Source organism: Orcinus orca, chromosome 5, assembly GCF_937001465.1.
Source record: "Orcinus orca chromosome 5, mOrcOrc1.1, whole genome shotgun sequence".
Classification (NCBI taxonomy): Eukaryota; Metazoa; Chordata; class Mammalia; order Artiodactyla; family Delphinidae; genus Orcinus; species Orcinus orca.
The window spans coordinates 66,054,642-66,073,797 of record NC_064563.1 but is presented as its reverse complement, the minus strand read 5'-3'; the positions used below and the strand labels follow the sequence as shown (position 1 = coordinate 66,073,797).

The 19,156-nt window shown below is 40.1% G+C and overlaps 1 protein-coding gene across 7 annotated transcripts in view; it reads left to right on the top strand.

The window, feature by feature from the left end:
- ABCC5 (ATP binding cassette subfamily C member 5) overlaps positions 1–19,156 on the top strand; it is an 88,590-nt gene that overhangs the window by 11,552 nt on the left and 57,882 nt on the right. For all 7 annotated transcript variants that reach the window (XM_033403145.2, XM_004278411.4, XM_033403146.2 and 4 more), the window contains exons 3-5: positions 15,891–16,048; positions 16,233–16,388; positions 17,067–17,214. In XM_033403145.2, coding sequence (XP_033259036.1) covers positions 15,891–16,048; positions 16,233–16,388; positions 17,067–17,214 — 462 coding nt within the window. The remainder of the gene's footprint in view (positions 1–15,890; positions 16,049–16,232; positions 16,389–17,066; positions 17,215–19,156) is intronic.

Sequence of the window (19,156 nt, the reverse complement as noted above, 5' to 3'; positions counted from 1 at the left end):
CATGGGCTCACACGGTACTTACTGATCACTGAAGGGAGTTTCATTTACAAATTATATTTTGGCTTTTTTAAGCTAAAGCCTGAAAATCTTGAAGGGATTTTGTCAAATGCAAATGACCAGCATCCTACCGTCTACATCAGTGGTTCTCAGTTCAGGCTGCGTATTAAAATCACTTGAAGAGCGTTAAAAAAAAATACCAATGTTCCAGACCCATTAAACCAGTCTCTGGGGTCAGGCTCAGGCATCCATGTTGTTTAAAAGCTGCCCTGGTGATCCTAATGTGTCAGCAGCACTGAGAACCTCTGCCTTAGATCTCATGGAATAAAGTCTCTTCTGTCCCCTCAACCAATGGGGCTCCAATCCCTTCTGTGATTTATTTTCAGTTTAGTCCTTTGAAACCTTATCATTATAATAACAAAGTTAATCTCACACCCCAGTGTAATAGGAACTTTAGAAAAGTTCCTTGGAATTTAGCTTATGAAACAATTGAAAGCCCTCAAATTTCTCCGGATTCTGGGGCAATGCTAGGTTATGAGCTGCGGAAAAATACCTGTTTCACCGTGATGGTGGTAAGTTATATCCATTGGTTTTACATATTTACACTTGTGAATTGTAATAGCTTATCCTCAGCATGAGGGTAATACAGCCTAGTTACAGATTAGTGAGCTGGGGTACAAGTTAATTCATAGCTGCTGAGCAATAGGGCTGAAGTTAGCAGGTTCCCTGACTTTGAATGAATAGTGAGCCCTTTCTATTATATTCTGCTTCCTTCCTGTGAAGATTACGTTCTAGAATTTCGCTGTCCCTTGACTGAAGTGACCGCTGTTTGGAAGTTCTTAAGGGAAATGCTAGAGCCGGTCAGAATCATGTTAATAACCCATTGGAATAAGGAAGTGCTGAGAATTGGGAGGGGAAATGTCCTTTGTAGCGTTAACTTGTCGGGGAGAGGGAGAATTGGGGACGCCTGGAGTCAGCTGTTCCTGGGAGGGTATCAGCTTTTTCATTTCTTTTTTAATTTAAAAGAAAATTTAACTTATTTAATTGTTAACATTTTGAGTCTCTTGAAAACTGTATTTGACAGTGTAACAGTTCCTCTTAAAAGTTTGTCTTTCTAAATGTTTGCCGTAAAGGCAGCTGTGGGGCTGGGACACCTGCAGAAAAGCTTTTACTTGGGCCAGAAGGGTTTATGAGAAGAGGCTACCCACTCTGTATTTGTGAATTAAGGAGAGGGTAGGAAGAATATGCTGTAGAGTCTGAGGCCTGTCTGTTCTGATTGTGCCCCAAGTGCGGCTTTCCTTGTGAGGCGGGCCAGATGGGAATATTGCAGCCTTTAATACCCTTGGAAGCTGAGAGGTGCCTCTGGTTGATTCCTCAGCCTCCAGGCTTAGCAAGGCTACCCTGCTGTTGTCCTGCTGTTGGGAAAGGATTGTTTAGCCTGGGGAATGATTGCTGGCCCCTGGTATCTTGTCCCAGGGGCCTCCACGCAGGGGGAAGCCTGTGGTTGCCTTGTCAGCAGAGATTCCGCTCTGGCAGCCTGTTAAAATGAGATGGGACAAACTAGATAAGCGGAAGCCATGTGGTGTGATAGTGAGAGCTAATTATCCCAGCCCTGGGGATGGTCTTAGTGCACAGAGGATGGAGGGCTCTTGTGAAAACCTCTCTGTTTGCTTATGGATCGAAAGTTCCTTGTTTCCCTCACGGGATGGGCAGGTAAATGACTCTGTGTTTCCCTGACCTTTGTTTGAACCATGGCAGAATCTAAATTTCATTGTCCCCTTTTAGTTCCCCACTGTCCCTGCCCTGCTCCATCCCCATCACCTTGGTAGGAAAAAAAAATGCTCATGTCTCCTAGCCACAGTCCTCAGGAAGATACAAATGGCAGCAGTATTTCCTTGTTTAATGTTTTCTCAACTCCTGGATCAAGCAGTATTTTTCCCTTTGGAATGAATCAACTGCTGCGGACACCTTCTGTGGCCGCAACATCTGGCCATGGAGAGACCTTCAGTCTGCAGTGCCCCGTAAGAGAAGTAAAGAGAAATGAGTGCCCTCATCTCGTCGCAGGAGAAGCCTTAAAAAGTTACTTCTAAAATTGATTTAAAGCATTGTAACGTAAAAAACAAATAGGCCTCATAAAACACATTCCCCTGGATCATCATACATCAAGTACTAGCCGTGTTAGCTGTTTAGCTAGGGCTACCTTAGCACTACTGACATTTGGGGGCCAGATAATTCTTTGTTGTGGGGGCCTGTTCTGTGCATGGTAGGATGTTCAGCAGCATCCCTGGCCTCTACCCACTGAACGCACAGTTGTGACAACCAAAAATGTCTGCAAACATTGCCAAATGTCCCCTGGGCAAGCAAAATCACCCTCAATTGAAAACTACTGGACTACGCTATCCAATACTGTAGTCACCAGCCACATGTAGCTATTGGACATTTGGAATGTGGCATGTCCGAATTGAGATGTTCTGTATATATAAAACACACACCAGGGCTTCCCTCGTGGCACAGTGGTTAAGAATCCACCTGCCAATGCAGGGGACACGGGTTCGAGCCCTGGTCTGGGAAGATACCACATGTTGTGGAGCAACTAAGCCCGTGCGCCACAACTAATGAGCCTGCACTCTAGAGCCCGCGAGCCACAACTACTGAGCCTGCATGCCACAACTACTGAAGCCCACGCGCCTAGAGCCCATGCTCCACATCAAGAGAAGCTACCGCAATGAGAAGCCCGCGCACCGCAATGAAGCGTAGCCCCCTCTTGCTGCAACTAGAGAAATCCCGTGCACAGCAACAAAGACCCAACACAGCCAAAAATAGATAAATAAAGTAAATTAATTTTAAAAAAACCTAATAAAAAACACACACCAGACTTCAAAGACTTAGAACCAAAAAAAGAATATAAAATATCTCATTAATAATTTTTATTGATTACATGTTTAAAAGATAGTATTTTGTATATATTGGGTTAAATAATGTATATTATTATAATTAATTTCTCCTGTTTCTTTTTACTTTTTAAATGTGGCTACTAGAAACATTTAAATTACATTTGTGGCTTGTATTTTATTTCCGTTAAGCAGCACTGCACTGGAGTGTTGCTCTACTGTAGTTTAGCCATTAATCTTCTATTAGGCATTTAGTTCCCAGTAAACCATTGGGTTTAAATAATTTTTTTTGTTTGGAAAATTTTCCTTCCTATAATAATACTATGGAGACAAATCATATGTAAAGTGTTACATATGACCAGTTTGTTCCCCTGAGTACCTGCCAGTGACATTAAAAATTGGGTCAAGGTTCAGATGATATGTGGTTGTCTTACATTTCCCTCCTTCTCGGGTTGGATTTTATCTCTATTTCTATTAAGGTATATATAGTTGTATCTTAAAATTTAATTTTAATTTCTTGATTGGTAACATTGAATTCAGAAGCTGAGAGAAGCTTCTGAACCAATTTAGTAGATTATTCTGGATTTTGACCTTTTATAAATACTAGAATGTAACCTGCATTAAGGCAGTGATTTCGAGGTGCAAGTCTGTTTTTTCACTCCTGTGTCCCCAGCACCCAGAGCTGTGCCTGGCGTGTAGTCCCCTCAATAAATACTTGCTGAATGAATGGATAAAACATGTTTTTCAGTAAAAGCTGACTGTTCAAAATATATTATTATATTAGTTACCTGGTCACTCCTTTAGCTGTATTCCCTTCCCCTTAATGCTAATTTCATTATGCAAAAAGTTTTCCTTTTTATATTTTAAGCCATCCATCTTGCCTTTGATAAGTTTCAGGCTTTGGGGGGAAATGGAGACTATTTCCTTCCCTAGGTGGCTAAATATGCTGTTTAATTCTCTTCTATTTATTTCATCATTTTAATGTAACTTTTGGGGTTAATTCCAGATGGATTAATGTATGGTGTGAAACCTGGATCTCAGTTCATCTCCAATCTGTTTGTATTTGTCCCAATGATATTCACTCAATTGTATTTCCCTACCGTGTTATATTATTTATGCGTTCATATAATAAGCCCATATAGCTTAAATATATTAAGTCATTTTTCTTGGTTCATTTCTTTTTTTTTTTTTTTTTTTGCGGTACGTGGGCCTCTCGCTGTCGTGGCCTCTCCCGTTGCGGAGCACAGGCTCCGGATGCGCAGGCTCAGCGGCCATGGCGCACGGGCCCAGCCGCTCTGCGGCATGTGGGATCTTCCCGGACCAGGGCACGAACCCGTGTCCCCTGCATCAGCAGGCGGACTCTCAACCACTGCGCCACCAGGGAAGCCCCATTTCTATTTTTAATCCACTCAATCTTAGAACGTGGTAACTCACATTACAGAATGTTAATATGGTAGGTTAAATTCGTTTTTACTTTAGATAGACATTTTTCCCCCTGGCTTGCTTGGCCAGGTATGCTTTTTTGGGAAGCCTAGAAAGAAAGAGAAGTTAGGCGTCCAACCAAACAGTTACAAGTATAAGACATCTATGCAGTTACTGGCAGGGTAGTATAAAGATGCTTTTATTTTATTTTTAAATATCAGTCCATAATGTATTCATCATTTAGCATCTACTCATCTTTGGTTGAAAAACAACCAGGAAGTGGAGTTTTGCAATTGAGTAAAATAGTCTATTTATATTCTAGTGTTCTAATCATGTACTTGTGCCTTTGACTGTGGAAATTACCATTTGCTTATAATGAGGTTAGTTAGCAGAGTCATAGTTTATTTTAATCTGATACTCACCCTGGGGAAGAGAGGAGAGCTGGCTGTCTATAAAGACACATCTGAGGTCATCTTGTACAGTGATGAGTTATTTGCTTGTTTTTTCTTGGAATGGCACATAGCATAGTGATTAAGAGCCTCAACTCTGGAGCCTGGATTCGATCTCTGCTTTTAAAGATCTCTTCAAATCTTTGCTGCTACTTCACAGTTTCCTCAGATGTAAAACAGGGGAAATAAGAGTATCTACCTCATAGGGTAGTTATGAGAATTATAAGAGTTAGTATCTGTAAAACATTTAAAACAATGCCTGGCACATAGTAAATGCTATGTTGGTTTATTATTAGTTCATTTGCCCAAATTTTCCCATCACCTTCAAGTAAGCAGTTTGCCTTTACAGATACATGCTAGTCATGAGATCGGGCTATAAACAAAGAAGATTGCCCTAACTTCCTCTGTTTCTTGCTAATGTCCCAGAGTAGGTGGGATAGAGGCAGGCTCAGGTCAACAAAATAGAACTGAAAGTACTAAAACTAAGAGCAATTCTCTTTTGCAATAGTACTGGAGTACATATCTTATAATAAGGTTAATTAAACAAACTGGATGGATGTCTAGTTGCTTCGAGCTACACTCTTTAATCCTGTAATCCCACTGATGGAATTTATCCTAAGTAATCCAGAAAGAGAAAAATAAACTGTAATTGTTTATTATACAATTAATAATAAGCAAAAGAGCAGAGAAATTAAACAGAAGTGGATCGGTTAAGAAGATTTCTTAGTGGTATGTCATGCAGTTTTACATGATAATAATGCAGATTGTGGGGCAACATGGAGATGTTCTGGTTGCCATTTGAATAATAGGTGCCAGGCTCTGTACTGTGCCAGGGGCAAGGGGTGCAAACAAGAGTTAGTCAGCCTGCCCTCCAGGAGTTCTTAGTAGAAGCATCCTATTGCAGTGACACAGTGCAGGGAAGACATAGGAGGAGGGAAATAAATTCCCTAATCTTGAAAGAGTCAGGGAAAGCTAAAGGAAAGAGGAATAGTTAAGATAGGCTGTATGATTTATCAGATGGATAAATTGGTGTATAGTTTATATATTAAATGTTTGTTATATACCCAATACTTTGCTAAGCACTTTTCATTATCCCATTAATTCCTCTCAACACTTTGTGGTAGGTGCATGTACCATTGTAAAAATGAGGAAATTGAAGCTTAAAGTGGCTAGGTAACATGCAGAAAGTTGGTGGCAGAATCAGCCTGTGAGCCCGTGTCTGTCTTCTGAAATCCATGTGCAAAACCATTATACTTCACAGTGGCCTCCAACTATGGGAAAATTCTGCCTAAGGAGTATGAATACTTTAAGACCGTAGAGAACATAGTCTTATTGGAGTAAGGGGATTTTCTCTTGATTTTCTTGATTGTGTTATTTTATCATTCAAGAGCTAAACACCTGTTGCTTACTGTTTTGAGAGTCGTGTCACTGAAGGAGCTAGGTGCAAATATGGAGCAGGACTGTTTCAAAACAGAGCATCCTGCATGAATCTTCTTATCTCCATCAGATATTTCACTGTCCTTATATGGGCAGTGAGTAAGCTATGACAGCAAGATTGACAGTTTGGGAAGCAGTTTAGGAAAGAATAGCAAAAATACGATGAGACTTGGAAAGTGGGTTGCTTAGAATGGCAACTTTTGATTGTCTTAGATCAACGATATAGACTTCTCCATACCTTTACTGTGTTCATTCTTACTCCATGTTTTATTATTCTATGAAAATTTGAGAATTAGTTCAACCACTTCTATGGGAGTTTTTCTTTGTCAGAATAAAATTATACTGAGTGCCTTGTTCTAAAATCAAAAACATTGCAAGAGTCCTCAGTCTCTGATATGTTACAGGCATTTGATAATGCTTGTATAGTACTCATGATATGCCTTTGGGAATGAAACCTTGCCTGCCTGCTCTCATCTGAGTCTTTTTAGAGAGCCTTTGAATTTGGCATTCTCCAATAAGGGAAGTAACTTACTACCAGGGGGTCGTGGAACATGACATCATGTATATAGTCAAAGGAACAAAACTCATGCAATAAGACGATTTTGTTTGTGGTCAACCATTCACTTTTCTATTCGTAGGTTTTGATGAAAATTGTAACTAGGCATTTTAGAGATGAATAAAATGAAATTAGTGTACTACAAAGATAGAAATTAGAATATTTTTTATTCCCAGCATCTGGGACAGTCTTGTACATAGGTGCTTAGTAAGTTATTTGTTGAAAGAATAAATGAAGATGTGAAGATTTTAGTTTTCTCTTAATGCTACTATGTCATTCTTATGTGAGAATACTAATGGATGGCATACCAAGTTTTCCTTCTCTGGTGCCGTAACGTCAAAAGATGTTTATAAAACTCTCCTCAATCTTGAACTTGGTTCTCCTGGAAAGGTAAAAGAACTAGAATGGCTAAACCAGTTTTGTAAAGGATGAATAAAGTTGGAGATATCACACTATGCTATTTTAAGACTTACTAAATAGCTACAGTAATCAAGTTAATGGTATCAGTGAAGGGATAGACAAATAGGTCAATGGAATAGAGTCCTGAAATTGACCCATACAAGTATGGCCAACTCATTTTTACATAGGTGCAAAAGCAACTTAATGGAGAGATGAATCTTCAACAAATGGTGTTGGAACATTGGACAGCTATAGTCAAAAAAATGAGCCTTTGCCTAAATTTTATACCTTATATAAAAATTAATCAAAAAATTAATCAGGATGGATCACAGAACAAAATTTAAAACTATAAAACTTTTAGAAAAAAACGTAGAAAATATTCATGACCTGGGGTTAGAGCTAAGAGTTCTTAGACATGACACTAAATGCCCAATCCTTAAAAGAAAAAAATCAACAAATTAAACTTGATCAAAATATAAAACTTTTGCTCCGTGAAATGACCCTATTAAGAGAGAAAATACTTTCAAATCATCTGACAAAGGACTTGAATCCATAATAGATAAAGAACTCTCTAAATGCAACACTAAGAATAACAATCCATTTAGAAAATGGGCAAAAGACTTAAACAGACACTTCACCCAAAAGGATGTATGAGTGGCAAATAAGAATAGGAAAAGATGTTAAACATCATTAACCATTAGGGTAGTGAAATTAAAATCATGATGAAACACTAAACCACACCTGTTCAGGTGGCTAATATAAAAAATAACGACAATACCAGGCAGTGACGAGTATGTGGAGAAACTGGATCTCTCATAGATTGCTGGTAGGAATCTGAAATGAGACTGTGACAAAGTAATTTCAGTGACAACTAATGTTTGAATCATAAGTAATGTCAAGTCACTTTATATAGTTCTCACGCTATCAAAACTTGAAATAAGAAGTGGGGTCCCCATTCCCTTAAAGATTTGTAGTTTATATATTTTCTGAGCTTAAATTACAGTTCCAGCAGTGTGTTTCAGAACCTCAGTGAAGTACAAAGGAAATTTCCATATTTCAAGATCCATTCATTTTATTTTATTTAATTTTTAAATTTTTAAAAATTGAGGTCTGGGGCTTCCCTGGTGGCACAGTGGCTGAGAGTCCGCCTGCCGATGCAGGGGATGAGGGTTCGTGCCCCGGGCTGGGAGGATCCCAAATGCCGTGGAGCGGCTGGGCCCATGAGCCATGGCCGCTGAGCCTGCACATCCGGAGCCTGTGCTCCACAACGGGAGAGGCCACAACAGTGAGAGGCCCGCGTAAAGCAAAAAAAAAAAAAAAAAAAAAAAAAAATTGAGATATAGTTGATTTACAATGTTATATTAGTTTTTTTTTTGATCTATTTATTTGGTTGTACCAGCTCTTAGTTGTGGCAGGCGGGCTCCTTAGTTGTGGCTCACAAGCTCCTTAGTTGCAGCTCTCCAGCTCCTTAGCTGAGGCACGCGGTCTCCTTAGTTGTGGCATGCAAACTCTTAGTTGCGGCATGCATGTGAGATCTAGTTCCCTGACCAGGGATCAAACCCGGGCCTCCTACATTGGAAGTGCAGAGTCTTATCCACTGCACCACCAGGGAAGTCCCTACAATGTTATAATAGTTTCAGGCATACAACATAGGGATTCAAAATTTTTATAGATTATACTCCATTTGTAGTTATTATAAAATATTGACTATATTCCCTGTGCTGTGCAATCTATCCTTGTAGCTTATTTATTTTTTACATAGTAGTTTGTACCACTTAATCCCCTTACTGTATCTTGCCTTTCCCCCTTCCCCTCTCCCCACTGATAACCACTAGTTTGTTCTGAGTCTCTTTCTTTTTCTTTTCTTTTTTTTTTTTTTGCCGTACGCGGGCCTCGCACCGTCGCGGCCTCTCCCGTTGCGGAGCACAGGCTCCGGACGCGCAGGCTCAGCGGCCATGGCCCACGGGCCCAGCCGCTGCGCGGCATGTGGGATCTTCCTGGACCGGGGCACGAACCCGTGTCCCCCACATCGGCAGGCGGACTCTCAACCACTGCGCCACCAGGGAAGCCGGAGTCTCTTTCTTTCTGTTATATTCACTAGTTTGTTTTAATTTTTAGATTCTACATGTAAATGATAACATACTATTTGTCTTTCTCTGACAAACTTCACTAAGCATAATACCCTCCAGATCCATCCATGTTGTTATAAATGGCAAAATTTCATTCCTTTTTATAGCTGAGTAGTATTCCATTGTATGTATATGTATGTGTGTGTATACATATATATGTATATACACACCATGTCTTTATCCATTCATCTGTCGATGAACACTTAAGTTGCTTTCAGATCTTGGCAATTGTAAATAATGGTGCTATGAACATTGGGGTACATGTATCTTTTTGAATTAGTGTTTTTGTTTTCTTCAAATATATACCCAGGAGTGGGATTGCTGGATCATATGGTAATTCTATTTTTAGTTTTTTGAGGAACCTTCTTAACTGTTTTCCACAGTGGCTGCACCAATTTACATTATCATCAACAGTGTACAGGGTTCCCTTTTCTCCACATCCTTGCCAACTAATGTTATTTGTGGTCTTTTTGATGATAGCCGTTCTTACAGGTGTGAGGTGATAACTCATTGTGGTTTTCATTTACACTTCTCTGATGATTAGCAATGTTGAGCTATTGCCTATTGTCCATCTGTATGCCTTCTTTGGAAAAATGTCTATTCAGGTCTTCTGCCTACTTTTTAATTGGGTTGTTTGTTTTTTTGATACTGAGTTGTATGAGCAGTTTATATATTTTGGATATTAACCTCCTATTGGTCATATCATTTGCAAATATTTTCTCCCATTCAGTAGATTGTCTCCTTTGCTGTGAGAAAGCTTTTAGGTTTAATTAGGTCCCATTTGTTTATTTGTGCTTTTTTTTCTTTTGCCTTTGGAGACAGATCCAAGAAAATATTGCTACGATTTATGTCAAAGAGTGTTCTGCCTATGTTTTCTTTTAGGAGTTTTATGGTTTCTTGTCTTACATTTAGATCTTTAATCCATGTTTTAGTTTATTTTTGTAAATGTTCTCATTTTATTCTTTTACGTGTAGCTGCCTAGTTTTCCCAACACCATTTATTGAAGAGACTGTCTTTTCTCCATTGTATATTCTTGCCTCCTTTGTGGTAGATTAATTGAAAAGATCCATTCATTTTAGAAATAGGTAGTAATGAGGGATTTCCTTGGTGGCACAGTGGTTAAGAATCTGCCTGCCAATGCAGGGGACACGGGTTCCATCCCTGGTCCGGGAAGATACCACATGCCGTGGAGCAACTAAGCCCGTGTGCCACGACTACTGAGGCTGCTCTCTAGAGCCCGCAAGCCACAACTACTGAACCCGCATACCACAATTACTGAAGCCTGCGCGCCTAGAGCCCGTGCTCCACAACAAGAGAAGCCACCGCAATGAGAAGCCCGTGCACTGCAACGAAGAATATCCCCGAGCACCGCAACGAAGAGTAGCCCCTTCTCGCTGCAACTAGAGAAAGCCCATGCACAGCAACCAAGACCCAACGCAGCCATAAATAAATAAATAAATTTATTGGAAAAAAAGAGATAGTGGCGATTGTTGCGTAACATTGTGAATATAAGTAATGCCCCTGAATGGTACACTTAAAAATGGTAAATACACTTAAAAATGGTAAAAATGTCAATTTTTATATTGCATGTATTTTGCCACACACACAAAAATAGTCCACTTAATTTTGCCATTCAGTGACTTCCACCTAACTTTGAATTGGAAGTGACAAATCTGCAATGTAATGATATGATAAAGGCAAATGTCAAGAGGGAAATCTAATAGAATCCTATGATGCCTACCAAGAGATTAGTATGCTCAACTAAAATCATATACTCATGGATTGATTCAGTATTTGGCTGTACCTATCTGTGTGAAAAGAGGTTTTCAAAGATGAAATTATAATATCTTGTTACAAATCAGCATTAACGATGAATTTACAATCAATTTTGATGAAAAGGGAAAACTATTTTTTAAAATTTTATTGAAGTGTAGTTGATTTACAATGTGTGTTAATTTCTGCTGTACAGCAAAGTGACTCAGTTTTACATATATATTCTTTTTTGTATTCTTTTCATTATGGTTTATCACAGGATATTGAATGTAGTTCCCTGTGCTATACAATAGGACCTTGTTGTTTATCCATCCTGTATATAATAGTTTGCATCTGCTAACCCCAAACTCCCAATCCATTCCTCCCCTCTCCCCCCTTGGCAACCGCAAGTCTGTTCTCTATGTCTGTGAGACTGTTTCTGTTTCGTAAATACGTTAATTTGTCATATTTTAGATTCTACATATAAGTGATATCATATGGTATTTGTCTTTTTCTTTCTGACTTACTTCACTTAGTATGATAATCTCCAGGTCCATCCATGTTGCTGCAAATGGCATTGTTTCATTCTTTTTAATGACTGAATAATATTCCATTGTGTATATATACCACATCTTCTTTATCCATTCATCTGTCGATTGACATTTAGGTTGCTTTCATGTCTTGGCTATTGTAAATAGTGCTGCTGTGAACACTGGGATGCATGTATCTTTTTGAATTATAGTTTTGTGTGGGTGTATGCCCAGGAGTGGGATTGCTGGATCATATGGCAACTCTATTTTTAGTGTTTTGAGGAACCTCCATACTGTTTTCCATTGTGGCTGCACCAATTTACATTCCCACCAATAGTATAAGAGGTTCCCTTTTCTCCACACTCTCTCTAGCATTTATTATTTTTAAACTTTTTAATGATGGCCATTTTTACAAGTGTGAGATGATAACTCATTGTACAATAGTTTTGATTTGCATTTCTCTAATAATTAGTGATGATGAGCATCTTTTCATGTGCCTATTGGCCACCTGTATGTCTTCTTTGGAGAATTGTCTATTTAGATCTTCTGCCCATTTTTCAGTTGGATTGTTTGTTTTTTTGTTATTGAATTGTATGAGCTGTTTGTATATTTTGGAAATTAAGCCCTTGTCAGTCGCATCATTTGCAAATATTTTCTCCCAGTCCATAGGTTGTCTTTTCATTTTGTTTATAGTTTCCTTTGTTGTGCAAAAGCTTATAAGTTTGATTAGATCCCATTTGTTTATTTTTGCTATCATTTCTATTGCCTTGGGTGACTGACTTAAGAAAACATTTGTATGATTTATGTCAGAAAATGTTTTGCCTATGTTCCCTTCTAGGGGTTTTATGGTGTCTTGTCTTACATTTAAGTCTTTAAGCCATTTTGAGTTTATTTTTGTGTATGGTGTGAGGGTGTGTTCTACTTTCATTGATTTACATGTGGCTGTCCAACTTTCCCAACACTACTTGCTGAAGAGACTGTCTTTTCCCCATTGTATATTCTTGCCTCCTTTGTCAAAGATTAATTGACCATAGGTGTATGGGTTTATTTCTGGGCTCTCTGTTTTGTTCCACTGATGTGTATGTCTGGCTTTGTGCCAATACCACACTGTGTTTTATTTTTTTTTTTTGCGGTACACGGGCCTCTCACTGTTGTGCCCTCTCCCGTTGCAGAGCACAGGCTCCGGATGCGCAGGCTCAGCGGCCATGGCTCACAGGCCCAGCCACTCCGCAGCATGTGGGATCTTCCCGGACCGGGGCACGAACCTGTGTCCCCTGCATCAGCAGGCGGACTCCCAACCACTGTGCCACCAGGGAAGCCCCACACTGTTTTGATTACTGTAGCTTTGTAGTATTGTCTGAAGTCTGGAAGGGTTATGCCTCCTCCATTGTTCTTTTTCCTCAGGATTGCTTTGGCAATTCTAGGTCTTTTATGGTTACATACAATTTTTAGGATTATTTGTTCTAGTTGTGTGAAAAATGTCATGGATAATTTGATAGGGATCACATTAAATCTGTAGATTGCTTTGGGTAGTATGGCCATTTTAACAATATTTATTCTTCCAATCCAAGAGCATGGGATATCTTTCCATTTCTTTGAATCATCTTCAATTTCCTTTGTTAATGTTTTATAGTTCTCAGTATATAAGTCTTTCACCTCCTTGGTGAGGTTTATTCCTAAGTATTTTATTTTTTTGATGTGATTTTAAAAGGGACTATTTGTTTGCATTCCCTTTCTGATATTTCATCGTTAGTATAAAGAAATGTAACCAAGGGAAAACTATTTTAAACCCCAGTTAAGTGAAATGTTATTCCCTCATAAAAGAATTTCATTCTTCTCATTAGTAGACCTGTACCACCAAAAAAATTGTACTCAATTAGTATTACTATATTTTGAATTTTGGCAATAAACATTTGGTAGAAATTTATTTTCTTTTGTAACATAAGTACCTACATAATATCCTCTATTTTGTCTCTTGGCCCACAAAGCCTAAAATATTTACTAGCTGGACCTTTACAGAAAATTTTGCCAACCCCTACCTTAGAGCACTGATGTTTCACTTTTTGTTCTTTTCTAATATATGCTTTGAAAGCCTTCACAATTTCTCTCTGTGCTCCACTTTAGCTGCATCCCACAGATTTTGATGTGTTACAATTTCTTATTATTTAGCTCAGAATATATATACTAATTTCGACTTGATGTCTTCTTTAACTCGTATTATTTAGAAGTGTGTTGCAATTTTTAGATATTTGGAGATTTTCATGTTATCTTTGTTACTGACTTCTAATTGAATTCCCTCGTGGTCAGAGTACATACACTGTGATATCAGTCTTTTGAAATGTGTTACGGTTTGCCTTGTGACCCAGCATATAGTTCATTTAGGGCAGCTATCCAGTGTGTACTTGAAATGGTATTATTTTAATTTTTGTCTTCTTTTGAAGCTTAGAACATCCAAATAAGGCTGGTCCTTGTCACCTTCTGTACCTATCTGTACGTATTCTCAGTTTCTACTCCCTTATAGAGAATATGTTTGTATTTTTAGTGTGTCTTTCTGCTTTCTCAATCCAATGGTTTTCTTTTCTTCCCCTTGTGGTTATGGGCAGCTTAAAGGTTAAATAAATATTAAGTAAACAAAACAAAACAAAAAAACCTTTGTTGTGTACTTGAATCTCAGTAGACTTAAGTTCATTTTTAGGTGCCATAAATAAGTGTTCACCTAATAACTAAGGACTTTATATGAGTTCATTCTTTTCTTGGTGTTGACTCCTTTGTCACGTTTTGTTGTTATTCTCTTGAAGGTAGACTTTGTTTTGAAGTTTGCCTTGCCTTTGACAAAAGGGAAAAAATGCTTCCCAGTTGCTGTGTACTTGCCTGATACTAAGCAGTGACTTATCTGAAGATTCATAAGTGTGCTGTGAACTAAAGCTATTGTATTTGAGGAGAGAGCCACATAGGCATGCAGGTGACCCCCAGGCACAAATCCTTAATATTTGAGTTGCCTCTGTTTTGTGTGTAAAAGAGGTGGTGTGTCAAAATAGAGACTCCACTTTGTGTGAGGCACAGTGTGTTAGGTGCTGCACCACTTAACTTTTTCTTGATCTGGGGATCTATTCTTTCTTGCTAGTTCACAATAATTGCTGGAAATATTTGTGAGAATGTGAGAAAAGCATAAGGTCCTTATCATCCTTACTTGAGGAAAAGAATGCTTATGTTTCTGCAACAGTAACTGCAAAAGTAACTTTGGTTGATAAACAACAAGATCCTACTGTATAGCACAGGGAACTATATTCAATATCCTGGGATAAACCATAATGGAAAAGAATATGAAAAAGAATATATATATATGTATAACTGAATCACTTTGCTGTACAGCAGAAATTAACACAACATTGTAAATCAACTATACTTCAATAAACTTTTTAAAAAATTAAGTGACTTTGGGTTACTTTTAGAGTAAACGGGCGTAGACGTGTCCAGATTTTTGGTCCACCCTCTTCTGCCACAGTCAGACTTTGAATTATACGCATTTTTGTTAATATGATTAATTGGTACTTGTAAACTTTATAGTAAAATATGTATAACTTTGTATTTCCACCCATGAGACTCTCTGCTTCATGCTGCAGAAGTCTGGGTAGGAGCTCTTTAGCGGGGCAGCCAGGGTGAGAGCCCCGCTTCTGCTCTCCCTGTTGCTGATAAGAGAGAGAGAGGAGGCATGTGTGCATCCTGGCTTTTTCTGCATGACAGGGCTGATAAGGCGGGAGTGGGGGGGGATTGTGAAGTTTTTGCCATAGAAAATGGGCAATAGAATTTGCAGTTAGTAGTGTAGTAATTGACTCTCAGTCTGTATTGGGAAATGAAAGATAAAACATTTTAGTGATAAAAATATAAATTTTAAGATATACAACCCAATGAGTGAATAATGATGTAAACTGTGGACTTTAGTTAGTGCTAATATATCAGTATTGGGCTGTCAGTTGTGACAAATGTAGCACACTCATGCAAGATGTTAATTATGGAGGAAACAGGGGGAGGAGAGGGGGGAGGTGAGGAGGTATATGGGAACTCTCTGTACTTTCTGCTCAATTTTTTCTGAAAGTACTCAAAAAATGAAGTCTGTTAGTTTAGAAATTTTAAGTATCTGGTTTAATGTTCCTTAGCAAGTTCATATCATACAAGTTAGTGTTTAACCTACTGACCCTTGGGATTTCTTGGGTAAGATGAATCTGGTTTGCAGTTTGAGCTGTTAATGTCAGGCAGATTTGGTGTTCTCTGTTTTTCTACTGTTCCTTAATTGTGCTTTTGCCTTCCCTCCCTATCTGTTGAAACAGCTGGATTGCCAAGATGCCTTGGAAGCAGCAGCCCGAGCTGAGGGCCTTTCCCTGGATGCCTCCATGCATTCTCAGCTCAGAATCCTGGATGAGGAACATCCCAAGGGAAAGTACCATCATAGCTTAAGTGCTCTGAAGCCCATCCGGACCACTTCCAAGTAAGAGGTTCTGCTGGTTAGTGGCTTGTCTGTGAAGCACCAAAAAAATTCGGGCTAAGGTTAGACTCTTTGGGGAAAACCTGGGTTTTGCCAGGAGTTCTGTATACTAAACATTGTATTGTAAGTGTTGGCTAGCCTCTCCACGTGTGTTGACAATTTTGTGCTTTGGGTTTTCTGTCTTCAGACACCAGCACCCAGTGGACAATGCTGGGCTCTTCTCCTGTATGACTTTTTCTTGGCTTTCTCCTCTGGCTCGCATAGCCCACAAGAAGGGGGAGCTCTTAATGGAGGACGTGTGGTCTTTGTCCAAGCACGAGTCTTCCGAGGTGAACTGTAGAAGGTAGGCGTCTCTGATCCACCCTCATCTCCCACGTACTGGTTGTGTAGGGCCTGAGCTAGGAGTGTGGGTCCAGCAGTGTCAGGTCCAGAGCTCTGTGTCCTTTTAGGATCTGAGCTATCCTATGGAGGGAGGGTAGCCTGGGGGTGACTTTCCCTTTGCTCTTCTGCTTTATCTCCTATATCATCTTTAATCCTGTTTTAACCACGGGCTTTCTCTCTCTCTCTCAGCCCCGCTTCTCTTCCTGAGTCTGCAGGGAGATTATGTTGCTGCCTTGTGACAGAATACATTTTTGTGGTAGCCGATTGTCATGATTAAAATCTAGTTACGACTCTGCATTTTACCACAGGATCCTTCAGAAAGGGTTGGGGACCCTTGAGGAAGGAAGTTCTTATCCACAGGCAGATTCTATTCAGGGATAATTTTTCTGGGTGGAAGGAGAGACTTTTCGTTCTCATCATTTTCTGAATCCCGAGAGGCTCCCTATACAGGGTAAATATGTAGTTACCCAGGAAAGGTCTTTCTTCCCCAGAAGGTGAAGACTGTACATAACTTGAAAGGAGAGACTGGTGTGAATGGTGGCAGGAGGGAGGTTGGGGGGGTGGGGGGTGGGGGTGGGGGTGGGGGGGTTTGCGTATTCCCTGGGGAGATGTGTGACGGAGGACATGTGCCCTTGTTAAGACTAGAGAGACTGTGGCAAGAAGAGCTGCATGAAGTTGGGCCAGACGATGCTTCCCTCCGGAGGGTTGTGTGGACCTTCTGCCGCACCAGGCTCATCCTCTCCATCGTGTGCCTGATGATCACGCAGCTGGCTGGCTTCAGTGGACCAGTAAGTCCTAACCATCCTTCCTAACAGTCTCCAGGGCCCCAGCCATGGCCAGCTGTAACCTTCTTGTTCTGTTGCAGGGGTTGCCCTCACCTTTGGGCTAGTTAGCAGCCTTAGAGATGCCTCCAGGTCTGTTGCAAGGGCGCAGTTGATGTTGGGGTGAATGGTGGTTTGTGAGAACTGGAAGGAGGAGGGGGCTGTGTTGCCAGAGGAGAAGCGGACCTGGCTTGCTTCCCTGGGGTGGGGGTGAAGCTGAATGACTCCAGCTCTGCCCAGGGCCGCGCTGCTTTGCGGCGTATCGACACGAAACGACAGTCCCGGTTCGGGAAAGGTGTCTCACAGTTCCGTGAGCAGCCGAGAGCAGTGTTGTGTGGCGTAGGCTGTCGCGTTGGTGCTGGTGACACACTGAAGGTCTGGGGGCAGAGTTGTCACATGTTTGACGGTTCTGTGGCACAGGAGCCCTCAAGAAGCTGGAGGACTGTTGAGGTTCTTAGAGGCTAACCTGAAGTCCATTTCAAGTTCTGGTTTATAGTGTAAACCGTGTGGCAGGTGTTGGGGTTGCAGCCCTGGTTTTCCTAGTGTTGCTGAAGCAGAGTAGGGGAGAAGAGTGACGGTCACGCTGTTTTCTGGACACCTGTTTCTTACACCTGCTGTGCTGCCTTACCCTTGAGACTTTGATTAAATCTATTCTCTACATATTTGCCTTGAGGCATCGGAGCCGTAGTACTCCTTATTCTGTGCGTTTTCCGTGTGTGGGTAAGCTGGAGGGTCATGGTTTTGGTAAGTATGGGCCTAAGGTGCATGGTGATTAGGTAAAACTAATTTGCAGTTTTTCTGTTATGTTTTTTTGTTTGTTTGTTTGTTTTTGTTTTTAATGTCTGATGCCTTTTAAAAGTTTTGATCTCTTTTCTGGAGCAGAGAACACTACTTTTCTGGTATTGGGTTTCTTATTCATTGACCAACTAACATACTTTTGTATAAGTTTTAAGTAAGAGGGACCATGTAACTGAATATCATGTCACTGACCAAAATGGCAAACGTTTTCATAGGACCAGCTTCCCCCAAGAAGAGCTTCTGTCATTGTTTCACTACAGGGCTGGTGGCTGCTCTGATCTTTGGAAGAATTCTTGCAGCTGGGTAGCACGGTATACAGGCTTCCTTGATTCCATTCGGCCAACGCAAGAATTTAATTGGCTCCTCCCACCTCCCCCCCCCAAAAATTCCATAGATTGTTGGGACTTTAATTTTTTACTTGGGAAAAAAAGTTTCTTATGCTTGTTCAGCTTGGGGGGCCTTACAGTCACTCACTTGAGCATCTGCATATTCCTTTATCTCTCTTTTAAGGCACAGCGCACTGGAATACTAATCTCTAGTAAACTCTTCTAGATGCCAGGGAAAGCTGAGAGCCTTCCTTTAATAGGAAGACAGCAGCACGCTTTTCCTTTTCTCCACCCTCTTGAGGAAGAGCACCTTAAGGCCTGTGTTACTTTGGGAGATTTTCCCCTAGAACAATCAAGAAAGCAATGGTCCCATCCACAGTGTCTCTAGTTAATAAAAAAAGATTTCAAATTGTAAGCAATGAAAACTTCTTTTTTGGAGCTCTAATTCTGACAAATTTCTTTTTAATTGGAAATTTGAAGGATCGGGTTTGCGATTAGTATTAGCAATGAGCACACCTTCCATCTGTGGATTTAAATCCTCTGGAAGAACATCCATTTTAGATTTGCACATTTTCTCATACGGCGAGGCTTTCAAACTGGCTTAGTCTGTTCTTACAGAAATCTACGTAAGATCTGACTCCCCAGATACCATATATATTTTTTTACTCTCCCCTCAGGTCTCACTGAACCTTGGTAGCCATATGCAGAGCAAATAAAACACAATCAAGTGACTGTGTTTTGTTTTGTTTTTTAACTGCTGGCCAGCTGGGGCTGGACATTAATGA